The 19877-nt window shown below is 37.3% G+C and overlaps 1 protein-coding gene across 2 annotated transcripts in view; it reads right to left on the bottom strand.

Moving 5' to 3' along the window:
• Positions 1-13409: 13409 nt before the first annotated feature.
• Positions 13410-19877, bottom strand: part of Htr2c (5-hydroxytryptamine receptor 2C) — a 238380-nt gene continuing 231912 nt past the window's right edge. Inside the window, exon 6 of one of the 2 annotated variants that reach the window (XM_003467625.5) lies at positions 13410-16885. In XM_003467625.5, the coding sequence (XP_003467673.1) occupies positions 16059-16885 (827 nt within the window). In that variant the 3' untranslated portion in view covers positions 13410-16058. The remainder of the gene's footprint in view (positions 16886-19877) is intronic. The other variant, XM_063246297.1, reaches the window with a different exon arrangement.

The raw sequence follows: 19877 nt of genomic DNA, 5'->3' as shown, positions 1-19877 counted from the left end.
TGATTCACTATGGGGGCTTTATCAATGGAGAAGATACTGACTGAATCTGCATAACAGACCTTAACCTTGTTTATTTTATTTTTTCTCATCACCTCCCCCTTATTATTCTCCTAATATGGCTTTTTGGTTTGTTTGAAGGTGACATTTAAACTTTAGAGACACATTTTTGTGGTTTATTTCTCCTAGTGTCTCCTATAAATATACAAGGTATACACTTAATAAACTCTGTTTGCTTTCTATTGTTAATCTGTCTTTATTTGCAGGTGTCTATTCCAAATAAAAACTATGGATGGTAAAGGGAGAATTTTTTCCCCTTTCCTTCTGGATATGTTCTTAAGAGCTTGTATTTGCGTGTGCATGTGTGCATTAAGAAATGTGAAAGTTGTCAGGATCAAAACATCAAACTTACCTCAAACCCTAACAACGTGGCGTTGAAAGGCCATGCAGTGAGGTCCATATGTATATCTGACTGATAACAAATACTATCAAAAAGAGTGTCTCTCTTTAAAAAAATTAAGATTGCCAAATTACCGCCTTGTACAAAATTGCCACACTCTTACACACAGAAATATTTCTGTGAGGAGAAGATAAGGATGATATAGAAATTTCAAATAATGTAAGGGAAATATTAAATCTCTCAAACTGCTCGATGTCAGATACACCAAGTTTGTGTGCCCCAAAGTCAAAGACTGAAGAATGAATTCTGAGGAACAATGAAGGTTAAGAGTAGGAAATATTTATTGGGAGATAGACAGTTTCTGAGTGAGACAGGAGGGGACCTGCATGAGTTTCCAATTAGCCCACTTTCTGTAAGTTTTACAGATCAAATCATTAAATGGGTACAAAATTACCAGGTGGTTATACCATGAGACGAAACTATGATCAATCATGGTTACAAGTATAGCCACTTAGATAATGTCGATCCAATGGGGAAGTAAGTCATGTAGCAAGTGTACATGGAAAGAGCAAAGAACTTTTCAGGATGAGATGGGTCAAAGGATCTTAGTCACCCACTGAGCAGACTAATGTCATTCTAGAATTTACTGGACCAGATATTACCACTTATTCCTTTAGGGAATATGAACTCCTGATCATTTCTTCTTTATCATGTGGCCTGATCACTAATGACTGCACCTCCAGTCACAGTTGAAATGCATTCTCATCTTCTGTACTGACTCCTTTGAGGGCCTTGCCTCTAATATTTCTACCTAAGTTAGTTGTCTATAATAAGGCTACATACATAGAAACTACCTTTCCAACCTTGGACTGATAACACTCTTATTATCGATCCTTTTAGCCAAAGATTATTGTTTCAAAATGATTGATGTCACCCTCTTCTTTTTACCTTAAAAAAATACCTTTGTCTCCATGTCATACATATACTAGATTTATTTCCCTATTATTCTCAGATGAAATATTTGTTTTGAAGGGTTGGTGACTCTGCTGCTTGTTTTATGTTGACAATATATATATATATAAACAGCTTTATTGAATTTTCAGTATATACTATAAAATTCACTATTTGTCTACTGTACAAAGCATGTTAATTTTTTTTGCTCCAATAAGATTTTTCCTTCCCATTCAGATTCCTATCTTTAAACCCAGTCAATCATTAATCTACTTTCTATTCATTGATTTTCTAATTTTGTACTGTTAATATAGACACAATTATGCCACATCTTGTGTCTAGCTTTATTCTCTCACCACATTTTCATGATTCATTCATATTTCAACATATGTCAGTACTTCATCCTTTTTTAATGCCAAATAACTATTTAATTTTCTGGATATATCACAAGTTATTGTCTCATTCATCATTTAATGGGTATCTAAGTTTTCTCCACCTCTTGGTTACTACGAATAATGTTACTATGTATGGCTGTATAGTAACTCTGTGTTTTTTGAGGAATTACCAAACTGCTCTAGTGTATTTCATTTCCGTTCTCATATTTTCAACTTCAATTTCTATTTGTCCCTAATTATAATACCTCTTTATTAATATTTAATTTTAGTACTATATCTTTTTAGTTTAAAACTTTCTTACATGTGGCTTTAAACTAGCAATTTTGAGGGGCTGGGGATTTAGCTCAGTGGCATAAGCACCTGCCTTGCAAGCAGGTGGTTGTGAGTTCAATCCCCGGTAACGATAAAAAGATTTAAAAAAGAAAAAAAAAAAAAAAAAAAACTAGCAATTTTGGAGTCCTACCTCTGTGTCCTGAGTGCTGAGGTTATAGCCTGCACTGTGGCACCTGGCTTCATTCAGATGTTAAATGCTGACTATTCAGAAACCTAAATTTATAAGTAATGTTTAATATGTTATTTTCTATTCTTTAATCAGTTAAGGGAAAATGATGAACATCCACATTCAGAATAGCTACTGATTAACCTGTGTTAAAGAAATAAACTGAGATAGTCCTGAACTGAATCAAAAAGTGTCTTCTACAACAAAATGAAGGAGCCATTGCTTTTCCCTTGAAACAGTGTCTCTTTTAGACTACTTTTAGCCTGCTGTATCACTTGGAAGCCTAGGAAGAAAGCCTGAGGAGCCACGCAGGTGTAAGAGTGTGTGGTTTTCAGTTGCTTTAGTAGAGAAACCTCTTAGGAACATGGCTCCAATTGTGCAACAGAGACATAGAGGTCATTTGGACCAAAAGCATTGACTTTACTTGGGTCTGCAGATGTCCCATGGGTGACTCAAAGCAGGATAAAAGTGTGGAATCTCTGCCTTCATTTAGATCTCCTTTGCTACCTTAAACTCTGAGTCAAATTGTTACTCAGCTCTACATGTAGACATATTAATACCTTAAGGATCAGTGATTGTTTAAACCTGGCAATCTACTCACCCTTCCCTCTGTAAGCCTGAAGACACCAAGAGTAATATATTTTCAATATTTTCAGGAGCATCATAATCAATATATCATCAACTGCCAACTTTTACAATGTCCTGCTCCATGTCATAGGCATGGCACCTCGCAGTCTATAAATTATTGCTTGAAGGAATAAGACTTGTTCTTTTGTCACCAGAAGCACACCTAGAGGCCTGAATCTAGATCCCAAGTGTTTCTTGGCCTATTAGTCATCAAGAGAAGATATAAAGTCCCAAAACAATTGGAAAAAATCAGTTTATTAACAATTTAATAAGTTAGAAAGGCATCTAACCTGCTTTTCCCAAATGCACACCACTTCAATTTATGGAAGAGGTACAACAAAAGCCAAGAAATACACATGTAGTTTCAGCCAGTCTTTGACCCACTAGACCAGGAAAATATTGAAATTCTGGTTCTGTTGAAAATTTTTTGATGCCAATACTGGGAGTGGCAGTGTTGTTTTCAGCATAAGATAGCCAGAAAAACAGCTCAGTTTTGAAAATAAAGATCCACTGAATCTCTTTTGGTCTCTATTTCTCTCAGTTATTCTCTCCTATAGCCGTTTTAGATTCTAGGAACAATAGGTTAGATTGATAAACATCCTGTGACAAGAGTCTAAACTGTCCTGGGATACCAAAACCCCTGCAGAGGGTTCAATCTCCCGCTCAGCAATGTGGCAAATGGCTGAAGAAAGACAAAGAGAGACCTGCAGTTTCTGCGGCTTCCGGGATTATTAATTGCTCTCAGTGGAACAAAAGGCAAACAATTAGAGTGATCACAGCTTCTACTGCTTGTATTTCTGGCAAGAAAATAGGGTAAATGTAGTCACTGAGTGCTCAGGAATAATAGCTTCTGCAGGCTTGGCTTGTAAAGGAGGGACTCTTGTACCAGGCAAAGAGGCTCCCGAATTAGATAGTGGCTTAACAAATAATTTGGTATTTGGAAAGCTGGGACAATATATTTAATTTTTAATTTCATGGCCTCAGCATAGATGTTATCTCACATTTTAACACTGAAATTTCACAGGCTCTTGTTCAAACCTTCATTCCACTCATTAGTGGTGGAGAGCAATTTTGCTGCTTTCCTATAATGAGACCACATTGGTGCCTCAGCTAGATTTAGTCACACTCTTTTAGCCAGTTAAGGGAATATTTGCCTCTATATAACCACCTCTGCATATACCAGCAAACAGGGCTTGAGTAAAGGCTAGGTAAAGATGCGGGTAAAGGGTTTTATTTTTCAGGGGAATGTGGCTTGGTGGTCCCTCACACCAGAAAATTTGTTATTGCTAAAAGAGTGTCACAGAGCACATCCTGAGATAATGATCAACTAAACTGAAGCAGAATGTTAAGGCATGGTAAGCTGGCTTGAAACAGAATATAACCTTTCAATTACAAAGATCCAGAGCACACATTGATCAATAGGGATGTGACCTGCCAATGACAGCCAGAATGAATGGATCGAACAACTTCCAATAGACCAGACCTGAGCAAGTATAAGAGATGGTAGTCATTGACTTTGCCACCACTGCAGTCTCCTTGTTCTGCTGTCTTCCGGTTTCTGTAGTAGCTTCTCCTGCCTGCAGAATGGACTTCTTGCCTGTTTCTTTCTTCACTCTTTCCTTTTCTCCTTTATGTTAAATAAAAGTTTTGTTTATCTGTTCATCAGTTGTCTCAGCCAATTCTTTGGGCAAGACAGAAAGAGCCTGGGACCACTGGACACCACACCAATAGCAACAAGATCAGTTTGACCAAGACTACTTGACTGTACATACTTCTTGCCCTTCCTTTTTTTGTTCTCTTATTTGTTCATAAAACTTATTTGCTTCCTGAGGATGGGGCTGTGTTGCTTGTTTCCACTGATCCTTCCTGGTATACAACTATACTGAATACATTCTTTCCTATGTCACCATTACTTTTTCCATTGATGAGTTGTGATATAAACATGGAGAATGTTTAAATTAAAAATTGCTGCAGTATGGGGCTGGAGATTTAGCTCAGCGGCATAAGTGCCTGCCTTGCAAGCAGGCAGTCGTGAGTTCGATTCCTGGTACCGATAAAATAAAAAAAAAAAATTGCTGCAGTAAAAGATACTTTGCCATTAATTCCTCTTCAAAATACTCCTCCTTACTTTAAATACACTTATGCCATTATCCTTTCTACTTTCTGAAACAGATCCAGAAATCCTCTTTTATGAATGCCTTTAGTTGTGCTGTTGTGGCTGCCTTATTGTCTGAATCAATTCAAAACATTTATTTATTTTTTTCAAAGCATTTATTTTTGATTATCAGTTTGATTGCAGGGAAAAATCAGAACTTTCCTGGTGCCAGATCCAATGAATAAGGTGAATAAAGACACATTGTAATGTTTTTATGAACTGGGTCAACCTGGCTAACAAGACCAGAAAGGTAGCTCTCTTACAGTCTATGGAGTTCTTATGCAGCAATAGAGAGGAGTTACAATGAAGCGAATTACTGTTATGCTGAGGTTGTCAAAGCAAAGACTGAAAGGGCATTGGGCTTGTATATGGGGAGGCAGAGTTCCCCCAAGGCTAGTGATCATTAGGCTGTCACAGTAGCTAGCTGCGGTTTATTGGAGAGGGAGTGAAAGATAATAGTTTCTGGGCTGAATCACCCTGGGGCTGCTTGTTTTGGGAAGGGAAACCTCAAATCCATAAGCCTTAAAGAGAAAGGACCTAGTATGTGCAATCGTTGCAGTCTGGTTCCTTCACTTTGGAGCAGCCTATACTGAATTTTTCATCATAATTCATAAAGACACTCAGGAAAGAAGCATTCTAGAAATGCTTTAGAAATTAGCAAGAATAGTGGATAACTGATTTGAAAACGAGAGAGAATATTTTGTAAGCAACTGATGGCAATGTGTCTTCTTTTACTGAAATAAGTTTTTAAATTTATATATCCACCATATATTTTGATTAAACTTCATAATTTTGATGAGAAAACAATTTCAGATAGCTAGGGCCCAGATAAAGACATTTGAAAATTCCCTACTTCATACTTCAAGGAGTAAAGTCACTGTGCTTGTCTTTGAATTCAGTACTTATCAGAATATGTTATTCACAGTAACAGTTCCTGAAAATACACTTACAGTGTACAGTTCAATCCTTTTTAGTGGATTGTTAGAGTTGTGCGATCATTCCCATAGTTCAGCTTCATAATATTTTCATCACCTCCCAAGTTTCTTTATGCTTAATTGCTGTCAGTCTCTACTCCTGCTGTCAGTCCCACACATGCATATCATACCTTGCCAAAATAGAAAAATAAAAAAAAATCTACAAAAAATATTTTTATGTATTGCTTCTTGCAGTGCTAATTATCTTTATTGCTAAAAGAAGATATTGTAAAAAATTGTTTTAAAAAAACTGTTACACATTAAAATAAAGGAGTAAACATCAGTGAGCAAGTGGAGCCTAGAGACAATTGAAACTTGAGTAGTCCCATTCTTTTAAGATGGAAGGACAGAACAGAGTCATCCCCCGTCATAATGGTCATGGCCAATATCTTTATGACACGAAACCTTATTGTTACAGAATCAGAGATGAGAGAGTCTTCAATGGCTGTCTGCATGCTGGAGAGCAAGATGACTCAGTAGCTGCTCAAGCTAAGAGGCTGGAAACCTCAGAACAAAAGAGATCAAAAATGTACAACTGGTCTCAGATTGAAGGCCTGGCAACTCTCTGGAGAGTAACTGATGTGAGTCAGCATTGAAAGACTGAAGAAGCTAGAATCTGATGTCTATAGGCAACAGAAGCAGCAAAACATACACCTGCTCAAGCGGAATGGAGCTTTTCAAAAGCACAGGCAGACTTTTTTTCTCTTCTTTCATTCCATCTGCACTGTAGGTCTATTGAATGGTGCTGTCCACAATCTGGACAAACACACATCTCAGTTTGCAAGTCTATGTGCCAATTTTATCTCTGGAAATGCCCCCACAGAGACACCCAGACATGGGTGATTTTATACTTAGATTCAGTAAAGCAGAGATAGCTGTGTTGCAATGTGATTGGACAAAAAAGAATCTGGTCTGATGGTACCAGGGAGTGGGAAAATCCAGCAAAGCTTGCCTGTTCATATTCTTCTTGGTTTGTCAGTTGCAGCATTTTTTCCTCCCAGATGTGAGAGAGAATTCTCCACCACTGGGGTCTTGCTGTTCTGTTGTCCTGTCTCTGCAAAGGCCTGTGCTGCATGAGGGATATATCTCTTTTCGTTCTTCTCTTTTCTTTACTCTTCCTTCTTTTCCCTTTGCTTTAAATAAAAGTTATACCTATCTGGTCATGAGTTGTCCTGACCAATTCTTTGGGTAGAACAGAAAGAGCTTGGGATCACCAGACACTGTGCTGTCCATTTAAAATAACAGGAAATACAAATTTAATATATGATCCCAATTTTTAAAATAGATCTCTGAAAACTTTTGTAATGTCCTGAGTGATAACGGAGATAGGCATAGCTTACATATAGCTCCCACTTCCTTGGAATTTCCTTGATGATAGCTATTTGTTCTGATGAACTAACCTATCAGGGACCTAGCCAAGATCCCTAATCTCCCAAATGAGTGTATGTGAAGGCGTAAATAAATGAAACAAGTGGTATGATTTTAGGGCTCCACCTCTAGCAGAGTTAAAGACTCTGGGGATTAAGACAAGGAATGTCTCTGGGTAGCCCATATTTATTTAGCTTTTCAAACAAGGAAGGGGTTAGAATAGAAAATGTAGGAAATTGAGCAAGATCTTGGGAGTGGTTCAAGGACTTTTCCAAGTAACAGATTATGTTAATTTAGGAGAACTATCTTATATGAATTTAGGAGAAGTATCTTAGGGGAAAGCCTCCAGATTGACTTTCACTACAAGAGTGCTACATTCTCTATCTTGTTAATTGGGGTTGGAGCCAGGTGTATCAGCTTATCTTGCTCTTTGAGGCATCTCTTTGTTCCCAGGTTGGCCATGCCCTGGTCATGCCATAGCCTTGCATATGTGTTCAATTTCCAGCTTCAGTGGCTCTCAACAGTAACTCTTTGTGGACTCCCAAAAAGCTTTAGGCAGGGAGGTCCTTCATCAGAAAGATTTAAGTCATGACTGGGAGCTTGGGAATTTCAGCCATAACCCCTTAGGGAAAGGCACAGGGTGAGAAATTTAGTTAATTACTGATCATTCCTACATGATGAAGCCTTCATAAAAATTTCTAAAGTAGAGTGTTCAAAGAGCTTCTAGTTTGGTGAATTCATAGATGAGTCAGTTTAATGCATTCTAAACTACAGGAGTAGAATTCTTTACAATTGGGGTCCTTCCAGACCTTTTTCTGTGTACCTGTTCATCTGATTATTCATTTGTAACCTTCAACGTCAGTAGAGTGTTTCTCTGAGTTCTGTGGGTCATTATAGCAAGTTATAAAACCTGAGGAGGAGGTTATAGGAAACCTCAGTTTGTAACAAAGTTGGACAGAGTGTGGTGCTATTTTTAAAAAATATCCCCAAAGAGTCACCAGCCTGTAGTTCTACTAGGAGATGGGACCAAGTGGAAAGAAGTTAAATCATTGGGGTGTGCTCTTGAAGGGGATATTGGGATCCTGGAACTTTCCTCTCTCTCTCTCTCTCTCTCTCTCTCTCTCTCTCTCTCTCTCTCTCTCTCTCTCTTTGCTTTCTGGCTTCCATGAGAACAATTTTGCTCCACTTTGCATTCCCTGCCTTCATGTTCTGCCTTGCCACAGCTGAAAACAACAGTAACAAGTAACTGAGGACCAAAACTTCTGCAACTGTGATCAAAGATAAACCTTCCTTTCTTTTAGGTTGATTATCTCAGGTATTTGGTTACCACTGATTTGAAAGCTGATTAACACATAAAAATGGTACTGAGTGCGGAACTACTGTTTTGACTGTACTTGACAATGTGGTTCAGGCTTCAGAATTGGTTTGTGGGAAGAGTTTGAAAAAGTTTGAAGATGCAGGCCAGAGGCGCCCTAAATTTTATAAGCAGAACTTAATGGGTAATTCTGGTAAGGAATTAGAAGAGAAGAATGCTGATGGAAATGTGCTGATTATATTTCAGGTGAGAATGAGAACTCCATTTGGGAATTGGATTAGAGGCCATTCATATTACATTCTAGCAAACGGTCTATGCCAGTATCATGTCTCTCTTTTGAGGATTTGTAAAAGGCTGATTTTAAAGGTCATGGACTGGTTTATCTGGCAGAAGAAATTTCAAGGGAGCACAGCAATCATGGGTGATATGGGTATTGCTGACTGCTTTGAGCTAAATTTTACAGTGAGAATCAGGAACAAAGAGTACAGTAGAAAGATTTGAAAAACTTGCAGCTTACCCAGAAAAGAATGTATGTAAAGTTGGGGCTAAGGAGGGTGCAGCTACTAAATGTATTAGCATTATTAAAAAGAAGCCAACTACAGCAAAACTTTGGATTGCAAGTAACTTGTTCTTCAAGTGTCCCAAATATTTCTAATGAATTTTAACTTGAGGAATGAACAAAGACTTCTAATAAATTTTAACTGATACATGAGTGATGTTTTGCAACATGAGTAGTATGTAATGTCAAAAGTCACATGATCACAAGTTAACCAGGGTTCTGTGATTTTCTCTCTGTCTCTCTGTCTCTATCTCTGTCTCTCTGTCTGTCTGTCTGTCTGTCTCTCTGTCTTGCTCTTGCTTTGGGATTGCAGGTGATCATCTCCCAATAGCAAGAGGTTATGAAGAAAATCTTGTCTGCAAAAGAGGAGAAAAAGGCAGAGGAACCCCTCACTTTACATGAAACTAGAGAGATGTGTAAAATGTCGGGGACAGTGCAAAATTTTGTAGAAAATTTTGTAGAAAAACACCACCCAAATAAGATTGTAGTAGTGTGGGCGGTGAATTTCTTCAACAACAATGAGATGTCTTATTTCTGCAAAATCTTCAAAAGGAGGCAAAAGCAAGTGTCATTGGGTAGGTTCCTTATTAAAGCTGCACAAATGGCAGGGGATTTAGCTCAGTGGCATAAGTGACTGCCTGTCAAGTGTGAGGTTGTGAGTTTGATCCCTGGTACCAAAAAGTATAGGTTAATTTATTTTTCTTTATTACTTTGTATTCCATTACGATATTATAATCATTTTATGTGAATATTTTTAGATTGTGAAACAAATCATCTGAGTTTCCATTATTTTTTTATGAGGAAGTTTGCTTTGATACACAAGTGCTTTGGATTACAAGTAGCATCTGAAGTAGAAGAGAAGGAATCTTGCAAGAATGAGCCTGTCATCTGTGGAGAATGTTCTGACTCTATATGTTGTTAAAAACATAAAGTAAAAACAAATTTAGTACCATTCATTTGTACATTAAATGGAGTTGAGAGGTCACTGTTAATCAGCTCTCAATCACATCTAAAGCTGAATCTTTGAAGTGGATAACGGACAGGGTTCCAAGGTGAGTTGGTCTTTGAACCATAGCTAACACCTACTGACATTTTGTACAATGAACCCTTCCCTCCAAAATACCTAGAGACTGAAAGTGCTCCCAATCTCTTCCATTAGAAAGTTTAACTTTTGCTACTACCAATTAATTCCTGATTAACCAGTGATGTAATTGCTAACTTCTCTTATGGTTTAAAAGCTATAAACACAGGCACCATTTCATTATTGAGAGCCCTTCCCAATCCTTGCTGTGGTGCAGGAAGTATATATTTGTAATCCCATGGAAAGGTTATTGAAATCCTAGCGAGTTAATTCCAATCAATCACTACCAGTGTGATGAATGGCAAGAATAAAGACACTGAGGCATATTTATAGTTGTGGGGAGCCAAGGGGGTCCTAAGTCTAGCTAGGGTGATGATTAATCAGACCAAAGGCCATGTCTCAGGTCTGAACTCAGGTTTTATTCATTCATCAAGAGGGGAGTAGTTCGGGGATGAGTGACTATAATTGTGATGGGAAGAACATGAGTACTAGGTAAGAGGCCAATATGCTCAATATGCTCTACAATATGCAGAGAGAGATATGCAGAAAGAATAATTTGCATAACACAATTCGAGAAAGTGTGTAATATTTTGGGGTCAGTGCTTCAACTCTGATGTGTAATTTTTTATGCCCTGAGAAGTTGTGGCCTCTTTCTCAAGGCTCAGTCCCAGTGGACAGCATTGAGCATGGCTCTCCTTCCTGCCTGGTTCACACATGCTTTTTGGGTACTGTGGGATGGGGTAACACTGACTTGGTCACTTTGCTTCAAAGATTACACATCAGCATCTAGGCTAGACCAATTTGCATTGCTTAAAGCCAGTTGAGGGAATAAGGAAAAGTCCTAACCTGCGTACATATCAATACATGGAAATAGGACCAGATTTAGCTAAAATGAAGATAATTGCTCTTCTTTCAAGGAGAGTCACCCAGCAAGTCCTCCATACTTCATAAATTCTCAGAGCATATTTTCAAGACCATTGTTGTATACTGCAATCCTAACTAGCCTAATTAAACGTAATTGTCTTTGTTCTTGACTAGGTTGATGTTATTCTCATTCAACTGTTAAATGAAATTGCTAGACATCTATTTGGTGTCATCAAAGAAATGGGAAATCGCTTGGTGTAGAAAATACATTTATTATCAGAATACAGATCATAGTAGTGGTGAATCTTTTTCTACCCAGTTAATATGCTGTTTATCATGGATGCTGTGCTACTCTGGTACTTTTAGGACCAAAGGGCTTAATTTCCACGTGTTGAGATGGTTGTGGGCTCACAGTTCTATTATGTCAAATTCTGTTTAGGGGTTGTTGTGTTGAAGAAAGCAGTCTACCCCAAGATCACACATCTCTTCTAGGGACAGTGGAAGAGTACAGGCCTGGCTCCTTCCCTTCAACTTGGAAGAACTCTGAAAGGGCTATGCTAAATTCATAGCTTCTTATGGGGGCCAGCTAGTATGACATTGAACTTGCCAGAGAGAGTGCGGGTTTGTCTTTCTGAGCTTATAGTATTCAACTTAACTTTTTAAAAAATGAGGTGATATGGTATATCATACTTCCTAAAGGCACAGGGGGATAAATCTTTATTGCAACTGTACCATAATCCCACCTTCTTTATGTTGCCCATGGATGTGGATACCAAGGACAAATAATATCCTGCACACTTTTTCCCATCTCAGATTTTTGAATTGAACAGTTGAACTCAGGGCCTTAGTACTGCACTACATCCCCAGATCTTTTGACCACCCCCCCCCTTTTTTTTGAGATAGGATCTTGCTAAGTTACTCAGCTGAGCATATTGGACTCTGCCTTGAGATCCTCCTGCCTGAGCTTCCCAGAGTGTTGAAATTATAGGCATGTACCACCACACACACCTTCCATCTCAGAATTTGTACCAAAAGGAATTCAACCTATTTTCTTTTCTTTTTTTCCTCATTCCATTAAAATCTTTCAATGTTATGAACTAAAGTGCTTCAGTGTTTTCTTTCCCATGTTTCTTTTCATTGATAAGGGTCAATCCAGTGCTGGGCCATCAAGACATTTCAACCTCTCTCCATTGCCTCAGTGAACATGAGTCAACCAAGTGCAAAATATATTTCTGGTTATGGATATCAGTGACCCTGCTGATTCAAGTAACAGCTCAACTTTTATCTTGTGACCCTTCTGAGAACCAAACATCTCATAATTACAACGGAATGAGGTGTTGCTACTTTCTTCTCATGGATCTGAAGTCAGGCCAGTATCACCTAGGGTTGACTCAGCACCAGGAAGATGTACATGTTAAAAGAAAAGGCAAATGTGTCTTGTCATCCTTGGTACATAAGAATAGAATTGCCTAGAATGGTGGCTGTGATGCCTTCAGAGGCACCCAAAGCCATATGTGCTAAGACCTAAAAATTAAGGTGATTCTGCCATACTATATTTACTGACGCGTGGGGACTTATAAGGCCCCATTTTGACAATAGGAACACATAACACAGTGCCTACAAATAAAATGCTCAGTGCTTGTCTGCTGAGTACATAGTAGCTACTAAATGTTGGCAATAAAACCATCAAGATAGGCTCAACCTTTTATGTCCTTAGAGAAACTGAGTCTGGGGCAGGAAGAAGACACAGCAACAAGAGCATGAGAATTTCCACACTCTAGGCTCAGGAACGTGATACAGGACAATTCAGGAGTGTGGGTATTCTTATGAGGAATTGGTGATGCTATTGTTATTGTTGTGTCTCATACATCTTAATTGTTTTTCTTATTTTTTTTCTGCACTTGGGATTGAATCTGAGGTCTTCATAGTAAGCTACATTCTCAGCCCTTTTTCAGTTTATATATTTGAGACAGGGCATTGGTAAGTTATGCAGACTGGACTCCAGTTTGTAGTCTTCCTACTAGATTCCCAGTGTTGGGATTACAGGCATGTACCACCATACCCTGCTACTGGCATAGTTTTTAAGTATATATCCAATTAGTCAGAAAAAAGATATCTTGGTGATATTTGACTTTGTAAGTTTATGTTAGTGTTCAGTTTTCAAAGAAAATGAAGCAAAAGGATATATTTAGTACTGGAAAGATTCAGAGGGAAAAAACACACATGACATATTAGCCAACATTTAATAAATGTAATAAATTAATATGAAGTATCACAAAACCTGCAGTGGATAACATACAAGAATCAAGAATAAGACAACACTTTGCAACCACTCACAAAAAGTACCATTTGATAAAGGAGAAGAATTACAGGAAATAATATAAGGCAGTCTGTTGCACTTGTCTTAAACAGATACACATATAGAATAGTACATCAAAATGATTTGTTTGACAATAAACTCACCACGTTTACATTTATCACATGGACTTTTTAAAATGTTTATAAAAGTTTGTGATTTAACACTGAACTGTTAGTTTTATATCCAAATGAGTATATTTATTTCATACCAAACTGCACAGAACTTACGAATAGCACACAATTTGAGAATAATTACTGTGTTGGGTACTATTAGTACTACTACTTGATGACATAAGAATTATAAACAAATGTGCTATAAGCTATTACCATTCATCTTATTGCTAGTGCTTTTGGAAATCCATGATTGACGCTTCACTTTTCTGTAAAACATGTGCTATGAGCTTGCCCTGATCGTTAAGAAATCAGATGTTTCCAATTTTCTCTAATACTCACAATGTTTCAGGTCTGAATGCGTGGTCTTTTTCAGGACTGCTAAGGAATTTTCTTCAGTCCTTTTTATATCAGCTGCACTGCCCCACATTCACACAAATCAATGGATTCATGCAACATACATGGTGTACATGCAGAACACCATTTGTATGTGCAGAACTCATGCTAATTGCATGCTGTGTTTCTTCAGACATTTTCATTTCATTAAGAATTAGAGCACCTCATTCAGTTTCAGATAATTGTTTTAACATGCAGCTCAGCTGACCTAATAGGCAGGTAGACTTTACTTTCCTGTTATATTTGGGCATGCTCAAGCAATTGGCTGGCTATTTGGCAGTGTTATAAATCACATAGAGACTGTATGAGTTTCCTCAAATACAGCAGCTCTCCCACTGCCCATGTGGCAGACTTTGAATTTATCTATGCTGTACGCCGAGACATAGACCAAGGTTTTGGAAATTTTGATTGTGCAGTCACCAAATTTAAAATGTTAAGAAGCACATTACGAAGTATGTAAGTAATTGTCAGGCATAAGAAATAGCATCATGAATTCTTCAGAAATTTTATCCACAGTTGTGTGAAATAAACACATATGGAACACTGGAAACACATGTATTCTCTGCACACAGCATAGACTTAATGTTCTTACTTTAGCAATGCTTGAAAACCTTTTATGGTTTACAAACCATTAAAATGATACTGAATTCTTGGAGAGCAGCAGGCCAGCGAATGACACAATGGCCAATACTTATTTTAACACAACACTATATTTAACAAGATTTAAGTTTCTGATGTGTAATTGTAGTACAATGAAGAGCTTGCCACTTTTTACAAATTAGCTGCAGCCTTTTCCTGCACTAGAGAGTTTGGAAGGATCTGAAAATGTGATAAATTTTGTTTAAAATCCAAATGGAAACTCTGTATTTCTTTTATTCCCAGAGTTCAATAAAAGTGATTTGTAAATTTCTTTTTTTTCCACATTCTAAGGGCCTAATTCAGTAGTCCTTAATCAAGTAAAACTTTCAAAGTTTTTGTCATCTACATGTCCTACATAAGTTTTACTCAAAAATGGACTGCTAAATTGAGTCCTATAGACAGAGGTACCATAATTAAGAAAATATTTTAATAAGGCTCAAAATGTTAATTTCACTTTGTGTGTAGCACACGAATTTCCAGAATTCTTAGATCAAAACCCAATTGATATTGAATCCTGGATTGGGAAATAACTCTGGGATCTGTTTCCCAGTCTAGTCAAGAAATTAGGTATTTACTAAGGACCAGAATGAAAACACTAATTCCAGTTTACTTGTCATAATAATCAGAATTTGAACACTGTCCTTAAGAAGTAAAAAGCTGTTGATATATATAGATGTCTCTTAATTATCCTTCCACTTCTGTAGTCCTGGTTAACCAGCTGCTATGTTAAAATGCCACTATGTTTGGGGACAGACATTGCAGCAAAATACCAATACAACATTCTGACAATGTCAAATTTTGTCCCTATAGTAACAACAAAGCGAAATTCTGCCTTTGAGTCAAGGATGGATGTTTCACTAGGCAGACACTATCTTACTGTGTTTACATGTGTAGATTAGCAAAGCAAGAATTTAAAGTGTATATTTACTGTTAACCTGGAAAAAGATTCCGCAGAAGCTGTCAATTTAGGTGTGGTTGAAATATAACCACTGTAATGTGCATCATTCTGGTCTCCTGCAAATGCCACCTGAGATGAACATTAACAATTCTGAGGGTGGGAGGAACAGGAAAGGGAGAGGGAGGAGGAGAGAGAGAGGGAGAGGAAGATCGGGGAGGGAAGAATGGGAATAAAAGCATATAGACTTTATCCATCAAATATTCAAAATAACATAGTCTCCATCTATTATAAACAGTAAATATAGAACTCTAAATCTCACTATTTTAAGCATGATTATAAAGTACAGGATTGCAAAGCTATATAAAAAACACTGTTTCTGACAGCAGTATTTACAGTAGTTATGACCAAGAGAAAAGTTAAAGATTTTCCAATCAGTGTGGCTTCCCTGCAAGAAGGCTATGCTGCTCTGTCTTACACACTGCTAATCCTTTCACTAACCACATTGGAAGGGTTTACCGGTAGCTCCAGATTTTCCACCTGCATCTCTATGCCTGGCTCCCTCTCCTCAGCTTTCCTAATCACAGGCTCATTGGTATGCCGATAAATGTTAACATTAAGCTCCCTCCCAGACAAAGCAGTGGCAGCAACTCTTGGCAGCTGTCTGACAGGCGGCTTTTTGTCTGCCTTATAGTTGCAGCGCAAATAGTTGGAGAAAGCCCTGCGGTAAACTTTGTTGAAGAGCGTGTACACAAGAGGATTAATTCCTGAACAGACATAGCCAATCCAAACAAACACATTCAGAAGCTTTTCCATGAGCTTTTGATTACAAGCTTTCCCACACAGAACCGACAGAATATTGGTAATGAAAAATGGGCACCACATGACCAGAAACACAAAGAACACAATGCCAAGGACTTTTGACGCTTTCTTCTCATTGTTGATAGCCTGCATGGTGCCCCGAGGACGTCTTTCCTTCTTCTTCCTCCGGCGCGGGTTCCCATCTTGGTTGGGGTTTGCCGAATTCTCTTCCTCCTCAGTGTTCCTCTTGCAGCACTTCAGAAAGTTCAGGCTTGGGCCCAGTGGTTCCACCGCGTGGCCGCGCAGCAACATCAAGGCTTGTCTGCGTAGGACATAGATGGTCAGGAAATACGTGATCACCATGATCGTCAGAGGGATGAAGAATGCCACGAAGGATCCGATCAGCACGAAATTCGGGTCATTGAGCACGCACGTGGTGTTGCTCACGAACACTTTGTCTTCATCCCTCAGTCCAATCACTGGGATGGGCACTGACACACCTAAGGAATAAGAAGGTGCAACCTTGTTACAGCACTGGAAGGACTGGGCAGATTTTGCAACGCCATACAATTGTTTGCATTTTACTGAAAGCAGCTTAGACTTAATGTTTGTTGAAAGCTATTCAGACCCTAGTTGATAGCCACGTGAAACATCAGCAGTATGATAAAACAAAATGATGGCTCTTTTCCTCTTAGAATGTCTTTTCCCTACATTTCTGAAAAAACAAAAAACAAAAAACAAAACATGTAGTCACCATTATTGTGATATTAGAGATCTGGTAGTATCTGCCAATGGATTGACTTTGTTTTGCCATATTTCTAGTTCTTAGAATTGTCCCAGCTCATAGAAAACATTCAAGAAATATTTGTTGAACCAAAGAATACATTTGCATCTTTCCTCAGTGACATTCCTGAAGTCTATTTTTAGCAAAAATCTTCCAAAATTCAATTAAAATGATATCCAGACCACCTATAACAGTAATAATAGTCAATGAAATTTGACTAGGCTGGGGCTGGGGATTTAGCTCAGTGGCATAAATGCCTGCCTTGCAAGCAGGCAGTCGTGAGTTCGATCCCTGGTACCGATAAAAATGAAAAAGACAAAAAAAAAAAAAAAAAAAAAAAAATTTGACTAAGCTGTGTCTGGTGGTTACATAAAAATAACCTATAACCAGAAACTTAAAGGGTTCTTTTTGGCAAAATTTAGTTTTATTTATGTATGTATTTTGTCTCTGGGCATAAGCAGTACTTGATCTGTTTCAAGGTCAAAAGACAGAAGAAGGGCAATGTAAGCTCAGCAGTAGGGCAAATAGAGGAACGGAGGGCCCTGGATTTCTTTCTCAGTAGGCAGAAGAAGGAAAGGAAAAAAAAAAAAAAAAAAAAAAAAAAACTAAAAAACTTAGAGAGGAAGGCAGTAATGAAATGCTGAATTGGGAGAGAGACAGTTGTACTATTTTAATGGGGAATTTTGAGAGCTTTTTCTGTTTTGTTCTGCAAGTGTTCGGGAGCTAAGAAACCTTATACAGGATTAAGAAAACACAGAAAGAGCGGGAGATCAATCTCAGTGGTAGGGCAATTGTGTAGCACGTACAGGCCCTGGGTTTGATTCTAGCATTGAAAAAAATGGAGAAAAGGATCGCATAATAAAAAGCTTTTACAAGAAAAAAGGTTTTAAAGGGAGAGCCTACAAATTAAGACACATTTGGAGTTCTCAAATAATCACATTGTGTGAATCAGCTTTGGATCTTGATGCAAACAACATTTCAACAATATTCATGACAGAATTAGAGATTTGAACAATTCCTGGCTTTTCGATGTTTTTAAACCACTGCTGCACATTCATTTTCAGGTGAGATGTTGAAACCATGCTTCTGCAGAACAACAACAACAACAACAACAACAACAACAGTGCTTATGTTTTCAGATACACATCCTGAAACAGGTAAGATGAAATATTATGGTGAGGAATTTATTTCAAGTAATATGACAGGAAAAAGTGGATGAGAATATTAATGAAAGTCTGTTACTTGATAAAGTCTGTTAATTGATAAATGCTGGAGCTAGTTGATGAGTGTACCAGTTTTTATCACATAATTTTACTTTTATTATCTTTGACAGTTTACTTTTAAGAAGTTTAATAATTTTACGGAATTTTAAAATATAATATATAGAAATGCTCTCTGAAATAAACTAAAACAAGTCTATTAAAACTATGGATTAGAAAATCTCTAAGACTTTGAAAGTGATGACAGTCTAGTGGAAACACTCGGCATTTTTGTGTAACAGCAGAGAAGGCAGCTATTTCTGACAAAAAGTTGATAGGAACTCTTACATCCTTCCCAGAATACTCCAACAAGAGCAGCAGAAGGCCTAGGGTAGGTGAAGAAAGGTAATTCTAATAGTTTGTATTTATTGAGTCTATCTTCTATGTCAGGAATTGAGTTATGTGCATGATGGAGAATTCAGTTTTAAAATGTGTAGTCTTAATCTGGTTAAAAACTCTGTGGAACAGATATTATTTGATGAAGTGTTCTAACCACTTTACCAAATTTGTATCAACACACATTTTGTATCAGAAACCATGAATGCAGTCAACAAACAAGAAATTCAATTGTTTTTGAGAATCTCAGATTATAACAACCAATATTAATAACAATATAACATGATTATCTTATCCAATACTTTAAAAATGTCAAAGGTGTCAACATTTCTCAAAGTGTGGTTCAAGGATCCTGTGACTTTTAAAGAGGTTTTTAGGTTTTCCTTTTATTTTTCCTTAAAACTGTTCTTTCATAAATGTCAAGTCAAACTATTCTATCAAACTAGGTTGAATATGTAACTGTCTAGCTGTTATGGCATCAAATTAAGCATTAGAGATTTTCAGAGCTATAAAATGGTGCCTGTCTTCTGTTTTTATTTTAAATTACTTACCCTGTATAAAAAATATTCCTTATGCTAACATTGAAGAGGCTTATTGTTGTTACTTAAAATGAGTCATGAAAATTTTAAACATTTAAACATTTAATTTTTAATGCCACAAATATCATTAGATGCAACATATAAACGAAAGCTCTTTAGTGTCTTCAATTATTTCCAGCTGCATAAAGGGGTCTTGACACCAGGGTTTGAGAAATGCTGTTCTGTCTTAAAGGATGAAGTTACTTAGATGCTAAAGAGTTTATCTAACAAACATCTAAAGTCTTCCTTTGCATTTTTAGTTCAGTGCTATTCTAATGTCAGATAAATTTAAACAACAGCAGTACTAGCAATAAAACACTTTAAATAGATTATTTCACACATTCTCATAAAAATTCTCAAAATCACATATTTGGTGAAGTTAACTTCAGGAAAGTTAAGTGATTTTAGCCAATACAATGAGACAGTCTGATATTTTCTAAATCTTTAATTTAGCCAAGAAGGAAAATGGAAATGAACTGCCTCCAAAGAATGCCAGTTGCAACAGTTACGATAGTAACTACTTTTTATAGTGCTT

This window comes from Cavia porcellus, unplaced genomic scaffold (assembly GCF_034190915.1).
Source record: "Cavia porcellus strain 051 isolate PalLab524CR breed Dunkin Hartley unplaced genomic scaffold, mCavPor4.1 scaffold_3, whole genome shotgun sequence".
NCBI classification, from domain to species: Eukaryota; Metazoa; Chordata; class Mammalia; order Rodentia; family Caviidae; genus Cavia; species Cavia porcellus.
Note: the sequence above shows the minus strand (reverse complement) of the source record. Positions and strands in the feature narration are given on the sequence as shown.